The following is a 17,337-nucleotide window of genomic DNA, read 5'->3' on the forward strand; positions in this document are numbered from 1 at the left end:
TATGTAGCAAACATTTGAGTGGAGTAAAATGCTGCCTGCACAAGTGGATGGCACCAGAGGCACTGCCTGCGGGGCATGGCCGTGAAAAAAGTTGGGACTGGGTCCACGTCAGAGCAGCAGTGCAGTTTCAAACTTTATTCTGCATATAACATTCTCCTTTCTTGAGAGTAATGCAATTTTTGTGGCCTTAAATAAGCTCCTTGCAGGCAGAGCTAGCTCAGAGAGCAGAGCACCTGAATTTTTATGATTTGGGAACAATTTGCTCAGCTATAATAGGTGTTGTGGTATTGAAGGAGAAATACACAGTGCACCAGGAGGAACTTCAGAAATATCAGTGTGTGGGATAAGACAGACCATGGCTTTGCCTGGCCAGGCACATGAGGTGACCTTTCTAGTGCGTTAAAATCTGATCTATGTGATAATCAGATGTGAGAGCGCAAATAAGCCGACTGTAATTTGCACATTTGAAACAGTCATTGCAAGTCTTTTTTTTTTTTGCCATAACATTACTTTTGGTTCAGTTGCTCAGGCAGGGAAGAGGTACCCACAAGCAGAGAACTCAGGTCCTCCTGCAAGACCCCCCCAGTTTTGCAGCGCTCTGTGTAGATAACTCCATATACTTTTGCAATTATGTGGATAACACCCAGGTCACGTGGGATCTGAGTGTAGGAGCAGCAGAGAAGACCATGCATTTTCCCGCTGAGCACCTGAGGCATTAAGTAGAAGCATAGACCCTAATGCAGGGAGGATGGTGCAAAACAGTGCCCTCAAAATCTGCTCAGAGGACCCAAAACTACTGCTCGAGATTCCCGGTTGTTTTTTCCTTTGTGTGCATTTCATGGGGAAAGAGATGTATCAGTCAACAATACAAATACTGAGAGAAGGAAATTTCAAGAGAAATCCTTGTACGGCCTGGCTCCTACAATATCATGGTCCTGCTCTTGCAGAGAGAGAAAGGTCAAGGAAGAACAGGATGGGCAGACCCAAGTATTCTAACGTAATAAGGTAGCTCCCAATTTGTTCTTTCTATTAGTTTTCTGGACTGCCAGTGTTCAAAAATTGTCTTCAACATCCAGAAAATGCATTAGTCTGAAATATACCCTTTTGCTGGTGAAGTCTGAGATTTCCACTTGAGCATTTCACAGCAGGAGGTGGAGCTTTAAGGAAAATATCAAATGTTAGGAGATTTGTGAGAGAATCACAACAGCCAGAGTGCTCTGAGGATGAATGCTCTGATAGTGCTCTGAGGATGACAAAATAGGCACCATCGCCCACCCCAGCCTTGAAGACCCCTTAGTTGGGGAGAGGGGCCTCCCCTCTGCGTGTCCATTCACTGTTAGTGACCAGGTGGGATGCTGGTATAGCAGAAGCCTAACATAGCTCGAGGCACAGAGATCCCCTCTGAAGGAGACAGAGTGAAATAAAGGAGACTGTGTGCAACAGGACCACAAAGAAGTGAAGTGTGTCTAGCGTCTTCAGCTGTCACTTTTCTGCCTTGCCTTTCTGCCCTTGTAAGAGGCAAAGGCCATGGTGCCTCACTGATCCAGTCCAAAGCCCCGAGGGCTGCGGGCAGGGGCAGTCCTGGGCCAGAGCTGGCCCTGGTTGCCCGTGCAGTTTAACTGCTCCTCGCAGCTCTGCCTGGAGAGCAACTCTTCTGCACGGTGCCTTTCCCACCCACGCACACATGGCAGGAGGGAGGTGGTTAAACTCAGGACGCAGTGATCTGTGAGTCAGACACTTGGCCAAAGACTCCAGTGTTCCCAGCCTTTCCAAAAGCTGATGTCTCCCGCTTCCTCAGCCGTCGTGAAAGACTGGCTCTAAAATGGTGCTGTCTGAAGGCACAAAGCTGTTACGTCCTACAAGTGATCAGGATCTTCTGCAGCTCTGCTTTGCGAAGGGCAAACAAGATGAGGGAAGCCTGTACTAAGGCTAGAGGGAGGAAGTCTTGATCTTAACTAAAATATCCCTTTATCATTAAAGTAAGTATTTTATCCTTATGATAACTCTTATGTTCTCTGCAGCGCAATGAAAATTGAGCCACGCTTACCTATGCAGGGAACTCATGAGGCCACAGTCAGGTCTCTTTGCAAACAGCTGTGCAGCCTCTCTGAGCTGGAGGGTGGAAAAAGGACCCATGAACTACTTGGTAGGGACATTTGGATGCTGAGCTGGAGGCATGTGAGAGGCCCTTGATGTCAGAGGGCTTTGCTGAGCCATGTCTGTGAAGCACCTCAAGTTGGTGTTCCCGAAGCTTTCGGATCTCTGTACGTCTTGTCCCCTTCCCCCAGGAGATCTCCAAAGAGCATGAGAGTTTCTCCTTCCCCTATCTAAAATCCAGCCTGAGCAGTGGCTCTCGCAGGCTTGTTAGCATATGCACAAGCCTTAATAAGGAGGAAGGCTATCACTGTTGTAAGGATATCGGCAGCACTGATAGGAGCCAGATTTTCCAGCATAAACCAGTTTGCAGAACCCTATGATGCACTGCAGCTTGCAGTGTAAACTGGAACAGGACATGTCCTACCAGGGAATAGCTGGTCACCATGTGGAGAGAGGTCTCTAGAGAGATGCAGGGGGAGCTGAGCTGTCTGTGTTCTTCAGGTAATGATGTTTCTCATGCAACTAAGGCAGCAGCTCAGCTGCATTACTAACTTGCCCTCCCCCTGCACTGCCAATGCAGCCGAATGCACTGCCAGTGTCTGTTCAAGCCTTGGACTCTTCCAAGAGCTACCCAAAAAAGCCATGTAAGGAAGAAGCTCTCTTTCTGGACTGGACTCAGGCCTTCTTTTCCTAACAGAGATCACAGATGCCCCTTTTTGGTTTGTGTTGTGTGTTGACCACCAAGCAGAAAAGTGTCTATGCTACTACTTGGTCTGTGTGCCATGAAGGGGCTATGCTGGTTAGCGCGATTGTCCTCTAGACATAAAGGTGAGCATCGCCTCTTCCTCCATATTCTTTGCTGTTAAGTGTCTCTGGGTTTTGTCTGTGAATATCCTTTCAAAGCCTGTGTTCCTCTGAACACTTATATATTCATTCCCAAGAACTTTTCAGACTAGATCTCTGACTCTTCTGCTGCTTAAGTTATCGTAATACTACACAAAATATACTCCCATGTGCAGCTGGACCTCGGAGGCCCAGTGATGGGTTGAATGCTAAAGATGTGCGCTTATTCAAGTGCTTGTTTATTCATCCCTTCACTCCATGGGTTGTGCGGGCTACAAAGCAGCACTGTTAAGCAAGGCATTTTGTACCCTTTCGGTCTACACAGGCATCACCACACCCACATGGTGAGTTGGAGGTGGAAAGGACCTGCTGCACGCCTTCACTGGTGGTCTGGCCAAGCAGGCAAAGAGAGGAGCGTGGATGCTTACCTCTGCGTGGACTGGGGGTGATGGAGTCCATGTGGGCATGGGGCGGCCAGACACACACCTGGAGAGAAACCATGAAATCAGAAGATCCTGATGCACTGCCCATAGCTCCACCACCTGATCCCTCCCTTCAGACTGACAGAGAAGCTAAAGGAGTTTTAAATCATTCACCCATACTCCAACAAAGGAAATATTTTAATTGCTTAGCTTTCAAGTCAATATAAAAATCTACATTAGTGGCCCAGTGATGTGTCACAGTGATGGAAAGGTCTTGTTTTTCACAGACAGGGTTTACAAGACGGGGTTACAACATTGGCTGGCTTTGTGTCTTCCCAGCAGAGCTAGGAAGTTATATATTGTGCTTAACATGTAACTTGTGTTTTCTCACAGGCATCTAAATATCCAGAGGAACTGCTGAGATGTTCCGACAAGCCTTTTTTTCCACTCTCCTTTGTGTGGCTCTGGTTCCTCTCCATGCTCAGTTTGATGGAGATCCTGGAGATGTCAGTCCTACCTCCTGTACAGGTATTAACCAGATAATTTGTGTGTCTCTCTCCTTTGTAGGAAGCAATTTTACTGAAAGCAATGGCCATACTCAGTTGTAGAGCCTGCTCACAAGGAACTGTCAGTAGCACATTACACCTCTCCTGCCCCTTTGCACTCCTGAGCACTGCCCTGGGGTAGTGATCCGTCTGTGGGGAACGCTATCCTCCACTGAAACTCCCATTTGTGGATTTGCATTGGAGTGCAGAGAGGTAGAGATTGAAGAGCTGGGGTCTGCCAGTGGTGGCTTCTCCCAGCTGATGCAGTAGTAAATGACAAGGCGACCTTCTATGACAAGGCGACCCACCTAATGTATGAGGGGAAGGCTGTGGATGTTGTCTATCCAGACTTCAGTAAAGCCTTTGACACGGTTTCCTGCAGCATTCTCCTGGAGAAACTGGCTGCTCATGGCTTGCACAGGCGTACGCTTCGCTGGGTAAAGAACTGGCTGGATGGCCGGGCCCAAAGAGTGGTGGGGAATGGAGTTTACTCCAGTTGGCGGCCGGTCACAAGCGGTGTTCCCCAGGGCTCTGTGTTGGGGCCAGTCCTGTTTAATATCTTTATCAGTGATCTGGACGAGGGGATCGAGTGTACCCTCAGTAAGTCTGCAGACAACACCAAGTTATGCGGGAGTGTTGATCTGCTGGAGGGTAGGAAGGCTCTGCAGAGGGACCTGGACAGGCTGGATCGATGGGCCGAGGTCAATTGTATGAGGTTCAGCAAGGCTCAGTGCAAGGTCCTGCACTTGAGTAACAACAACCCCAGGCAATGCTACAGGCTTGGGGAAGAGCGGCTGGAAAGCTGCCCGGCAGAGAAGGATCTGGGAGTGTTGGTCAACAGCCAGCTGAATATGAGCCAGCAGTGTGCCCAGGTGGCCAAGAAGGCCAACGGCATCCTGGCTTGTATCAGAAGTAGTGTGGCCAGCAGGACTAGGGCAGTGATCGTGCCCCTGTACTCGGCACTGGTGAGGCCGCACCTCGAATGCTGTGTTCAGTGTTGGGCCCCTCACTCCAACAGAGACATGGAGGGGCTGGAGCGTGTCCAGAGAAGGGCAACGGAGCTGGGGCAGGGTCTGGAGCACAAGGCTGATGGGGAGCGGCTGAGGGACCTGGGGTTGTTCAGCCTGGAGAAAAGGAGGCTGAGGGGAGACCTCCTCGCTCTCTACAACTGCCTGAAAGGAGGCTTTAGAGAGGTGGGGTCGGTCTCTTCTCCCAGGTAACAAGTGACAGGACGAGAGGAAATGGCCTCCAGTTGCGCCAGGGGAGGTTTACACTGGATATTAGGAAATTTTACTTCACTGAAAGGGTTGTCAAGCACTGGAACAGGCTGCTCAGGGAAGTGGTGGAGTCTCCATCCCTGGAGGTATTTAAAAGCCGTTTGGATGAGGTGCTTAGGGACATGGTGTAGTGGTGGGCTTGGTGGTGTTAGGTTTACAGTTGGACTCAATGATCTTAAAGGTCTTTTCCAACCTATACGATTCTGTGATTCTGTAAATACCAGTCAGGCTCCAGAGCTCAGCTCTGTATCTGATGTGAGAGAATAGTCCATTTTGAATTTGACGATTTCAGCGTTTTTCAGTTGCAATGTGGAGGAGGTGATTTACGTGTCCAGCCTGACTTTTACAAAAAATGGTAAGATTTTCAAGATTGATTCGATAATAAGCAGATCTTAGGATTTTGAAGTCCTGGGCACTGGAGAGTTGTCTGACCCGAAGTTACTGCTAGAGCTAAGTGGGACTTGTGCTTTGTCCAGTATCACACTTGGGTATGATCTTTTTGAAAATGTTTATAAATCAGAGAGCAACCAGCAGCCGGGCAGACAGGGCATTCATTTAGTGCAGGAGAGCAAAAGTCATACCCTTGCTCTTCTTCATTCAAACCTGGCACTTAGTCCTCAGTTTCCTCATTTCCTCCAACCCAGGTGGACATAACTCCTGATTAGTAAGAGCTGCAACACCCTCGCAGGAAGCTGAATCTTGAGCCTCATGCTATGGTTTGCTCTCTTCACAACTCTATGTGCTGTCCTCTATGTGCTGTCTATATACGCTTCTTGGTCCAGGTTTCTGGGGAACAGTGAAGGGGGTGCAGCGGTGCATGAAGTGCTCTGACGTGGTCTGAATAATTTTCCATGCAGAAAAGAGGAACTGCCCCATCAATGTGTACTTCATCATTGACACCTCAGAGAGTGTTGCTCTGCAGACTGTGCCTATCCAGAGCCTCGTGGATCAAATAAAGCGGTTCATCCCTGTGTTCATCGATAAACTGGAGAATGAGCTCTACCAGAACCAAGTCTACATCACTTGGCAGTTTGGTGGACTTCATTACTCAGATGTGGTGGAAATTTACAGCCCTTTAACAAGCAGCAAAGACATATACCTCCCCAGGCTGTCCGCCATTAACTACCTTGGTCGGGGCACCTTCACGGACTGCGCTATCTCCAACATGACGGAGCAGATCCAGACCCAGATGGCCTCAGGGGTGAACTTTGCGGTAGTCATCACTGATGGCCATGTCACTGGCAGCCCCTGCGGGGGGATGAAGATGCAGGCTGAGAGGGCACGAGACATGGGGATCAAGCTTTTTGCAGTGGCCCCCAGCGAGAACGTCTACGAGCAGGGACTGCGGGAGATCGCCAACCTGCCGCACGAGCTGTATCGCAACAACTACGCCATCACGCAGAAAGACACCCTGGACACCGATGTGAACACCATTGAGAGGATAATCCAAGCTATGGTACGAAGTGCCACCTGAGGTGCAGGGAGTATAACGGGGGGGACAAGAGAAGCAGCGTGTGGATAGGGGGGATGCCTTCTGAGCAGCCCCGTGGTGGGTTTTGATAGGGCTCTAGAGAGCACCTCTAACAGGGAAAAGCCTCCGTTTTGTTTCTCTTCCTTTTCTGTGTCCTTTCAGCTCTTATGGGCCAAATGGAGTCTTGAGCGTCTCTGATTTCTCTGGTTAGGTGCTTAACCAGGACTCCTTGGTTTGCGCCTCTGTTCCCCGGCGTGTCTGGGTGGGCTGCCACCCTAGTCTTGGCTCTTGCTGAAGGCCAGACCCATACCCCAGCCTGCTCCCCAGCCAGGGGTGTGTGGAAGAGTGTGCAGCACTGAGACATGTGCTCACCATCAGCATGGTCTTTGAGGCCCTACCTGTAAGGCACCGTTAATCGAGGACTCTGCTGAGAACATCTTTAAAGCCATGGGACCTTTACCACCTCCTCTCCCTTACCATCACACACAGCTCCAAGGGTGTGATGCTGTTTTTCTCTTGGGGCTGCCGCCTTAACTGATTCTGTCCTGTTTTCTCCTTTGCAGAAACACGAAGCCTACGGAGAGGTGAGTGAGCAGCATCTTTATGCCACTGCCACATGGCACAGGTTTAAGTTGCCTCACTTAGAGAAGACCAGCTCATACCCCAAAGTAGCAGGCAACATTTTGCAGCAAACTGCATGGGAAGGGTCTCTGCCCACCTGTGGATCAGTGCAGAGCTGGAGGGACCTGTCCCCTTACCCAATGGTTAAAATGGCATACTGGACTCTTCACTCTCTGCCTCCCCTTCACCTGCAATGAATTCACGTCTATTGAATAGACTCATTTCATCACTTTGGAGGCATCTTTTGTAGGTGCTGCACAAGCTGAAGCTCCTGCCTTGCTGGTATCACGCGGACAGGGTTTGGCATACATAGAGAGGAGTGTGCAGAGCGATGCTCCAAAGGGCATGCACATCCCCTAATAGCCCCAGAAGAGCAAGGCCACACCACCTCATCTGATGCTTAGCAGTCTTGTTCTTTCAGTTTGGGCCCAGAGCCAAGCCATAATGAATGTGCTTGTGGCGACTTTCTGCTTTTAACTTACGGGCAGTATTTTTCTGCATGCTTGTTGCTGCATCAACTCTGACCCAGCTGGAGCCATAGTAGTTTTTAGCACTGCGGTCACAGGGAGAGGTGCGTGGAGAGCCACGGTGCAGAGCCGAGCTTTGGGTGCATGCCAGCTCAGCACATGAAGCAGCCAGCACGCTGCAGCACAGTGGTTACACCTCCTGTTTAATTTGTTGTATTTCAGTGCTACAAGATGAGCTGCCTGGAGATTGCAGGTCCACCTGGTCCCAAGGGATACCGAGGGCAGAAGGTAAGTCGCCCTAACCTGTGGGAAGAGAATAATGCACAGACACTGCAGGACGCCCTAGATCCCACCTCAGCTGCAGAAGCCTTCACAGGCATAGCACCCTCGTGGGAAATAACTCCCCACCATCTGTCTTGGCCCTGGGAGACTGCCATGCTACAGTGAATGGAGCACACAGCCAGCACAGGTGTCTCCTCATGTCCGTGCCAAGGCTGATGCATTGACAGCAGTGCAGAGAGACATCCGAGCATTGGCCGTGCCAGCCGCAGTGGGCACCTTCAGCACCTGAGGACAACAGGAGTGAGGCAGCAGTTGTCTCCAATTCTCCCACCCTCAAGAGCAGAGCTCTCATGTGTGCAGGGTGTCCCACTCTCCTGCCCCCAGCTCTGTGTGCTCCCCATACAGTCTTTCCCCAACTTCCCTAGAATAAAGCAGGTGCTCTGTCAGCACGCTGCCCCAAGCTCTGTAGGAGCAGCCGCAGTGAGCCTGATGCTCACAGAAATCGTCATTTTTCTCACAGTCAGCACCAAGCCCTGACTTATGTTGGGTTTTTTTCTTTCCTTAGGGTGCAAAGGGGAACATGGGTGAGCCAGGCTCCCCTGGGCTGAAAGGACGACAGGTGAGTTGTGGAAAGTCCCCCCCCACCACAGCCAGCAGTGCTGCCACTGCGTTAGCTGGGGCCACATCTCTGCCATGCTCAAGCTAACTCTCCGTGTCTTCTTCCCTTAAGGGTGACCCAGGTATTGAAGGTCCGATCGGATACCCTGGTCCCAAGGTAAGAATCCCATAGCCGGTGACTGAGGTCTTCACATTTGTTGATTTTTGGTAAAGCGGGGGGGGGGGGGGGGAGCGCTGCTTCTCCCTCTCCACCTGCCCGTTTCCTGCCCAAGACCCCCCGCATGCCACTGCCTCTGCTCCTGCTGATCCCCAAGCACTAACACAGCATTTTTCTTCTTTTCTTTTTGTTTAGGGTGTCCCAGGGCTGAAAGGAGAGAAGGTGAGAAAGAAGAGACCCAATGGCTGTCTGGGCACTTGGCAGAGGACGAACACCTTTGTATTGCAAAGAGAGAGAGTTTAGCTGTAATGGGGAGAATAACAACCCTATTAGTATGTAATTGCAGACACGGGGAGGGATTTCCAGGGGCATCCCAAAGCCAGTCTCCTTCAGGCATTGCTCATGATCTTGTGAAGTGTTAATGTTTTTACTGAGCTAGATGGGTGGGAGGGATGTAGGCAGGCTGGCTGACTCCTGTCCTCTTCTTCCCCTAGGGCGAGATTGGCTCCGATGGACGGAGGGTAAGAAAGGACATTTTCTAACTTGCATGTTGTTCCAGCTACCAGCCCTTGAGTGTGTGTTAACAGATCACTGATCCCTCTTCTTTTGCCCCTTGATCCCAGGGTGCCGCTGGTTTGGCAGGCAGGAACGGTACCGATGGGCAGAAGGTAACGGCACTGGGAGCACCCTGTGATGTTGCTCCTGATGTTTCATTTCTTTACCCCACCTTGTCCCCACAGGTTGTTTTGTTTATCCCATCTCACACGCTAGCTTTTTGTTCTGACTGAGGTTTCTATGAACTTATTTGCACATTATTCTGCATGTCCTGTAGAAATATTTGAGCTAGCTGGAGATTAATTAATTCAGGTCACAGAAGTGCTATCCCTTCGTCAGCAAGCTCTCTGCAGAAACTAGATGTGTAACACGGCCAGTCCTGCTGCAGGAGGTGATATGGCCAGATCATCTGGATGTAGGTATCTCATCTTGAGTGTTAGTGACCCCTACAGGACATGTACGCAGAAAGTTTTGCAGAAGTTTGGTTTTCAAGGCAGTTCGTCACAGAATCTGAAAGTTCATCTCTAAGCTACTGCTTGTTCTTAATATTAAAGCCCTAAAGTTAGGTTCATGTACCTTGTAACAAAGTCCCTGAAATCCTCTGTCCCCTCTATGGTGAGTGTAGAGGACCACGACCTCCCTTAGATCTGCGTGCCATGCAGAAGTACTGCAGCAGGATAGCCTAATTTGAGATTATTTCAGTTGGCTTTGTCCGCTGGCCAGCACACGTTGGTTTTGCTCTGCACTTTCTCATATACCCAGCCAAGTACATCTGTGAGATAATAGCAGTTCTTCTTCCCACTCCTCAAATGCCTGCTGAAGCTCTAAAACGCTACTGAAGTCCTTCAGTCCCCACCACTCTCTAGCCGGGGCGAGCTGTCCAAGCACTGCTGGCAAAGCCATTTCGGGGCACGGAGCAAGGTGGTCACTGCTCTCACAGTGTCCGTCAGGCAGCGTGGTTACTGCAGACCTGAGCTGCTCTGATGCAAGGTGCACGATGGAGGACCAGCACAACCATGGACGTGAGTGACCGCCAAATCCAGCCTCAAGGGATGTGTCCATCACCCAGGGCACGTGTGCGGGATGAGCATGCTTGAATTCCCACCAACCCATGCCACCACTCAGGGCTTTTAGACTATTTTCTCCTCCTCCATTTGTCTCTGCACACCACACTTCTGTTTAAGGAATACACTTGCTATTTATTCTCTAGCTGATGACAGCTATGGTCAGCAGATGATGTTAAAAATTAATAACTGTTAACAAGAAAAGCCGTATTTTCCCTTCAGACACCTACAGCTTCTCTGTCTTTTTCTTTTGAACACTATCTCTCCAGGGCAAGCTGGGGAGAATTGGACCACCGGGCTGCAAGGGAGACCATGGTGACAAGGTAGGAACGCTTTACTCTTTCATTGCGCACATGAGTTGTGTAGCTGCTGAATGAGTTGCACATGTAGAAAGATGGCCAATGAGAGGTTACTGGCCCATTTTCCTACTGATTGCATGATCTAATCCCAGGCCTGGGATCCCTGAAATGGGGAGCACAGCCTTATTTTTTTGTGCCTTCTTTCCATGGGCAAGTATGCTGGGATCCCCCAGTGTCCCTCCCCTCCACATACAGAGGAGGAGCTGCTCCTTTCATCAACTATAGCAACAAGCAAAAACTATTATTTCAGTCTCTAGAGCAACTTTCTAAGCGAGTTGATTTATTCTGCAGGGAAAGTACATATTGCTGCCACTGCGAAATGTGGTGTTCTTTGTCCTTTCCCTCCCTAGGGCCCTGATGGCTACCCAGGAGATGCAGGAGACCAAGGTGAAAGAGGAGATGAAGGCATAAAGGTACAAGTGCTCTGAACAGTGAGCAGAGAGTGTGGGCATAGGCCACCAGTGGGGACAGCTAAACACCATTGCCTGTATTTACTCTTAAATCCTTCGCTACTCATGGAGCCCATAGGCTCTGGGGTCTGGATCCTATCACCAGACACAGGAGCAGAGGAAAGAGCCTTGCTGGCCCTGCTCCTTGGCCTCCTCATGGTGAACATCAGTGGTGTGCAACAGCATGCTGATGATGATACAGGCAATGACCATTGCTCTCTGGCTGTTTCAGGGAGATCCTGGCCGGCCTGGTCGCAGCGGACCCCCAGGACCTCCAGGAGAAAAAGGAAGCCCGGTAGGTTCATGCAGCATTCAGATGCCTGCAATGTCTTCCTAGGGTCTGCTCCATGTGGCGTGAAGCTGGAGCAGTATCAGCTGCTGGTCACAAGGCAGGTGCAGTATAAAAATGACTGCTCACCAGCGTATCCTGGTGATTCTGCAAATTAGCCCTCCAGCATGGAGACAGCACAAGCCCCTGGATGGAGGAGTGAGCTCTCCTGCCATGTGTGTTCCAAACAGTACAGTGAGAAATGTCATGTGGGCAACAGGAGAGGGGACTGTGCAACATCCCTGCAGCTGCCCAGAGCAAAATGAGAATGGGTCTTGAGCATTTGTCCAGAGCAAAGCAGGCAAAGTAGACTTAGGAGGATTTACCTTTCTAACCAATCCATTGCACCGCATCTTTCCTCCTCTTCCCATCTTCTCCTGGGTAGAAAGGCCCTATTTGGCCGTGGTTCCCCCTGCCACAGTCTCATGACTTCCTCAGTGATTGTGGCAGTGCCAGCATTTGCAGGCTGTTTTTATTCATGTAAGTAAACTTTAACGATTAATTGCTCAGAGATCTAAGGCAGGCTTTACCCACTGTACTTGACCTTATAGCCAAAGGGGTTGCTATGCTGACGGCCAGTTAATTCAGAGATAGTGGAGGAGGCTGAAATAGCCCTCCGGCTTTAGGCAGGGCTGGACAGATGCTGTAAGGAGGAGTTGACAAGCCTTTGCACTGGTTGATGGAAGAAAGGTGACACAGCATCACACTGCTCCAAGGCTGGAGCCTGTGCACATAGCTTTGACATGTAGGCACGGTGAGTGTGTGGAAGCATAAGTTGTGTGCTCGTACACACCTCTGCTCAAGGGTGGACTGCTTGACATAGGACAAGAGAGGGGTGTGTGTGTGCACCTTGACCTCTCTTCCAACAAATTGTATTTCTTTTTCTTCTCCAAGGGACTTCCAGGCAACCCTGGAGCTCAAGGGCCTGCTGGAACCAAGGGAAGAAAAGGTGAAACGGGACCTCCTGGACCCAAAGGAGAGCCTGTAAGTCTCTGAATAGGTCCCTAGACAGCGGGCATACCATGGGAGCCTGATGCAGTTTCATAGATGAGTGCTGAGAAACTCCCCTGTTTAGCCTGCCTGCCCTGCTTTCTGCATCCCAAAAGATGTGCAGATGCTGATCTCCTTGTCTCCCTCGTCTTCATAGAGCAGTACTTCCATAATCCTAAGCCCGATGTTAACCATTTCACCTTAGAGAAGCATTCTGTATTCCCACATAACCACAAATGCCTCTGTGGATGCCCAGGGACCCTTTGGCTGTGCCCTAGCAAGTTCCCCAAACCTCTGGCTTCTTCTCACAGGAGCTCACAGAGTTGAGATCTGGTGGCTGTTACAGTAGAGCTCTCTGAAAAGGGCAGCGTCAAATCGCAGCCGTGTCATGTCATCGATGGTGCCACACAGACCCAAGCTAATGTGATGGGGCACTGCAGAATTTGGGGAGTGGGTTGGAGATGACGATCCCTGGCAGAATACAGCAGCAGGGCTCCACCAGCACCAAGAGGCCAGAGCCCAGCCAGCTTGTGTCCTTGTGTGAGATCTGGTGGGGGAAGCAACACCAGATGAGCTGGAAGTAAAGCAGAATCTTTAACCCTGAGGGAATGAACCACGAGTGTTTGTGGTCACTGCGGTGACCACGTTCCTGAAAGAATAGTCTGGCTGTGGCTTCTCAAAAGCCAAAGGCAAGATTCCCCAAGCAGTGCAAGCGTGGGCATCCCTGCTCCCCTGCTGCCAGGCACATGCTCGCTAAGGGGGCAAGGAGATGCCTCTTGGGCCAGGAGGGAGAAGGCAGGGCAGCCAGGCATCACTGTTCAGGTAGCATCATCTTCGCATCCTATTTATGTGACTTTCTGTGTCTGCCAAGGGTCGACGTGGAGATCCAGGAACAAAAGGCAGCAAAGGCACTCCTGGGGCCAAAGGAGAAAGGGTGAGTAAAGCAACTGCCCATACCATTGCAAATGAGCCCAAGATGCACAGGACTGGTGTGTGTGATGCGCTACTGCTCAGCCATGAAGTGTCCAACACCAGAGCTGGGAACTACAGATCCCAGTGGGCTCTGCCTGTGTGCTCTGCTCCCACTGTGCCCTCTGCCTGCCCTGGTGGCAGCAGGTACAGCCTCCTCTTCCAGGGCTTGATCCAGAAAGGGAATAAAGGGCAGCAAAGCTCAAGGCTAAGAGACATGTTCAGAGGGCACGCTGCCCTGACACTGTGTTTCAAGCCAAGAAACATCAGATTTGAGAACAGCATCATGCCTCCTCGCTCCAAGGAGTACTGCCATGCACACGAACAGCATTAGCGACGTCCCTGACCAGGAATATCTTTATCCTCCTCACAGGGAGATCCTGGTCCAGAGGGTCCTCGTGGCCTGCCCGGTGAGGTTGGAAGCAAAGGAGCAAGGGTAAGAACAAAGCAGGGTTGGTGACAGCCAGGAGGAAGGGAGAGCACTGCTGCCGTCCGGGGCAGCTCACCCGGCTTTCCTCCTCATGCACACCTGCCTGTACCTGCTTCTGTACGTTCTTGCATCTTGCTTTGCTTTGCAGGGAGACCGAGGAATGCCAGGACCCCGGGGCCCTTCAGGTGCTGTGGGAGAGCCAGGCAACATAGTAAGTCATCCTGGGGCATCTGTGGGACCATGTCCTCCTTCTGCGGTGAGAGCTTGCCCTACTGACATAAGCTGGCTGCACTGTTCTTCCTGAGGGGAGTCTGCCTGACCTTTTCTCAGGGAGGCTAAAAACTAGCCCAGAGGCCCTGGCTAGCCCCTGGGGCAAGGAGAAATGGCAAGACCCAGGAGTTCCTGCTTCTCCATCACTCCTGGTCCCAGGTGTTCCCATAACAATATGGAAGGGACCGTCAGAGCAGGTCATGGGGCGAGGGAAGATGGGGGTCCCTGAGCACCCATTTGTCCTCGGTCTGTGGTTAGTCTGGCACCCCACTGTGGCAGTAGTGCCATGACATCCATGTGGCTCCACGGCACGTGAGAAACCAAGTGCTGAATCAGTCACTGTCACAGTAACCTTATTGGGAGGGGATATGGTCCTGCAGCGTCGTCTCAAGAGCTGGTTTCTCCAGCACGGTCCCCTGTGTGGCTGGAGAGCTGCAGGGAACATCCTCACCCACTCCCTCTGCTCTCCCCAACACTATCCTGCAGGGATCGCGTGGGGACCCTGGTGACTTGGGCCCAAGAGGTGACACCGGACCACCAGGACCGAAGGTAAAGTCCTTGAATGCAACTCTGCATTTGAAAGGGTATTTTTGTGTGCTTGTTTTTTTTTTTTTAAAAAAAAAAAAAAAGGCAGTTTCCACTACAGAAACTTGTGTGCCTTGAAAACTGAATGGCTCAAACCTGAGCCTCCCTATGGGGCAGAGATGTAGGTCCTGCTCTAGCCAGGGCAGCTCTGATTACATCCCTCACCCTGCAGGGATTCAGGGGTGTCCCTGGCATGTGACGTTCCCAAGACCCTGTGACGCCTCGCTCCGCACAGCCGTTCTCAATGTTTCAGGGCCAACTGCAGAAGTCACAGCTCCTGGTGGTGTCTTGCCTCAAGAGGGGATGAAAACGGCTCTGGCTGTCACTGGCATCACCAGGTCAAAAAGGCTGGGTTTGGTTTCTGACGGGTCATTTTTTTTCTACCAAAGGGTGACAGAGGCAGACCTGGCTTTAGCTACCCTGGACCCAGAGGACCACAGGTATGTATGCCTCATCCAGCGCAGACATAGGCACCACAAGGAAGCCTGTTTCGGTGGAGGTTGCTGTTGGCGCTGAGCAGCCTCAGAGAAGAGGGAAGGAGGAAATAAAATTATCAGGGTCACAAAGAGAAGCCCACAAAGGGGGCGAGGGGGTTGAATACCAGGACTGAACCTGGCCGCAGCTCCATCAGCCTCCTGGCAGAGGTGCTGGGCACCCCAGCCTTGATGGCGGTGATGGGGAGGTGGCTGCGCCCACCACCCCAACCATCAGCCTGAAGCTACACACGCTGTTCAGCTTTGTGCCCCTCACTGCAGACTTCAGATGTATGTGTGCACGGTGGGGGGCCGGTACCGGTCGGGTGCTGACCTCTCCGTCCTCTCCCTTCGCAGGGTGACAAGGGTGAGAAGGGGCAGCCGGGACCCAAGGTGAGTGCGTTTGTCTCCATCACCTGTTTTCTGTGCTGTCTGAAATGCTGAGTAGCTGTCACCCGACCCTCCGGAAGCGTGGCCAAGGAGCCTGTCCTACTGACAGCTTCCCTGGCTATTCCCTGCAGCTGGGTGTATCTCCCAAGCCCATCTCCTTTTGAAACCATCTGAAATATGCTTTGCAAAACTTCTTTATTCTTAGTTAAAGCCTGTGTAAACACTGTTTATTTGCTCTGCGCTGAGCTGCTGGTTTAGAGGGTGCTCTTCTGGGCCAGGCAGGCATGTGTTTTTGACGGGCTCATAGCAGTATTGCCTCTGTCTGAGCACAACCATATGTGCTCCATGCTGGATCTGTTTCTCCTTCCTTCGAGCAGGGAGGAAGAGGTGAGCTTGGACCAAAAGGAGTGCAAGGGACCAAAGGAGAGAAGGGGGAACCGGTAAGCAGACTTCCCGTACTGCCCATGGGGTCAGTGTGCCCTTCCCACACCTCTGCCAGATGTGCTGGGGATGGCGCTGCCTGCTTTCCTGCCTGCCCTGTGTCCCCAGGCTCAGCTGTGACAGGCTGGTGACCGTGCTTAGCAGGGCTGTTCCTGACGAGGGCGTCCGGAGGAGCCCCGAACACCAGCAGCTGCATCGCCAGCCTTGCCGGGGAAATATTTGACCCTTCTTTGCTTCTTCCCCAGGGTGATCCTGGCCCAGGAGGTGAGCCTGGACCCCGCGGTCCAACTGGTGAAGCAGGCCCGGAGGTACAGTACCATGCTATCGTGTCTGAGCAGATGCTGCAGCTCCCTCCTCTCCTCCCCACTTCTCCTTGATGGAGACCAGAGGACCCCAGTGGGTCTCCCTGCAGCAGGGCTTGCTGGAGGGGACACCAGCTGCCAGATGTGTCTGCTGGCTCCCAGCGAGGCTTTCCTACCCTTCCCCTGGCAGACCTCTGCTAAAAGCCACATTTTTGATGGCTCTGACGTCTAGTTCCCAAAAAGGGAACTCATGGGAAAACTGTGCCTGAAACCCCTGTGCTCTTCTTACAGGGGACCCCCGGCCCACCAGGAGATCCTGGCCTGACTGTAAGTAGCACTGCTCTGCAGCCCCCGGTGCTCTTCCTCCTGGGGCAACCATGGCTTTGCTGTGCACAGCCTGAGAACGAAACAGGGCATCGGGTCCTGCCGCTGCCCAGCAGAGGTGGCCTGTGGCTTCCCATGGGAGCCAAGGAAAGAGCAGAGGGAGCCGGCTGGGTGGGAAGGGAAAGGGGAGCCTTTCCATCAGAGGGGACGGATGCTGTGTAAGGGGAGGGAGGCATTCACCCTGCACCCCTTTGTGGCAGGACTGCGACGTGATGACCTACGTGCGAGAGACGTGCGGATGCTGTGGTGAGCAGACCATTGCCTCTTCCCAGGGCAGGGGAATGACCACTCGAGGGATGGGGAAAGGGGGTCACCAGAGGCTGCCTCCTTCTTCAGGAGCTCCCTTGAGGGAGCTCTGCCCTGTGAGCTGCCCTTCGCACTGAGCCACTGGCATGGTGGGCTCGTTGCTGCTCTGCACAGCGCTGCATCCTGCAGAGGAGACGCCACGGGAAGTCCTTCCCTGCTAACCCCAGTCCCAGCCCACCACTGAGTGCAGTGGCACTGCAGGGGCAGCCTGGCTTACCTCCCAAAAGTTAGCTCTGCCATCA

At 52.0% G+C, this 17,337-nt stretch overlaps 1 protein-coding gene across 2 annotated transcripts in view; it reads left to right on the forward strand.

The window, feature by feature from the left end:
- The window catches only part of COL6A2 (collagen type VI alpha 2 chain), a 29,700-nt gene that overhangs the window by 1,198 nt on the left and 11,165 nt on the right, over positions 1-17,337 (forward strand). For both annotated transcript variants that reach the window (XM_072873912.1, XM_072873913.1), the window contains exons 2-24: positions 3,756-3,890; positions 6,042-6,640; positions 7,219-7,239; positions 7,966-8,031; positions 8,591-8,644; positions 8,756-8,800; positions 8,996-9,022; positions 9,295-9,321; positions 9,424-9,468; positions 10,689-10,742; positions 11,129-11,191; positions 11,460-11,522; positions 12,450-12,539; positions 13,417-13,479; positions 13,888-13,950; positions 14,093-14,155; positions 14,701-14,763; positions 15,189-15,239; positions 15,630-15,665; positions 16,040-16,102; positions 16,349-16,411; positions 16,697-16,732; positions 16,990-17,035. In XM_072873912.1, coding sequence (XP_072730013.1) covers positions 3,785-3,890; positions 6,042-6,640; positions 7,219-7,239; positions 7,966-8,031; positions 8,591-8,644; positions 8,756-8,800; positions 8,996-9,022; positions 9,295-9,321; positions 9,424-9,468; positions 10,689-10,742; positions 11,129-11,191; positions 11,460-11,522; positions 12,450-12,539; positions 13,417-13,479; positions 13,888-13,950; positions 14,093-14,155; positions 14,701-14,763; positions 15,189-15,239; positions 15,630-15,665; positions 16,040-16,102; positions 16,349-16,411; positions 16,697-16,732; positions 16,990-17,035 — 1,807 coding nt within the window. In that variant the 5' untranslated portion in view covers positions 3,756-3,784. The remainder of the gene's footprint in view (positions 1-3,755; positions 3,891-6,041; positions 6,641-7,218; positions 7,240-7,965; positions 8,032-8,590; positions 8,645-8,755; positions 8,801-8,995; positions 9,023-9,294; positions 9,322-9,423; positions 9,469-10,688; positions 10,743-11,128; positions 11,192-11,459; positions 11,523-12,449; positions 12,540-13,416; positions 13,480-13,887; positions 13,951-14,092; positions 14,156-14,700; positions 14,764-15,188; positions 15,240-15,629; positions 15,666-16,039; positions 16,103-16,348; positions 16,412-16,696; positions 16,733-16,989; positions 17,036-17,337) is intronic.

This window comes from Ciconia boyciana, chromosome 10 (assembly GCF_034638445.1).
Source record: "Ciconia boyciana chromosome 10, ASM3463844v1, whole genome shotgun sequence".
Taxonomy (NCBI): Eukaryota; Metazoa; Chordata; class Aves; order Ciconiiformes; family Ciconiidae; genus Ciconia; species Ciconia boyciana.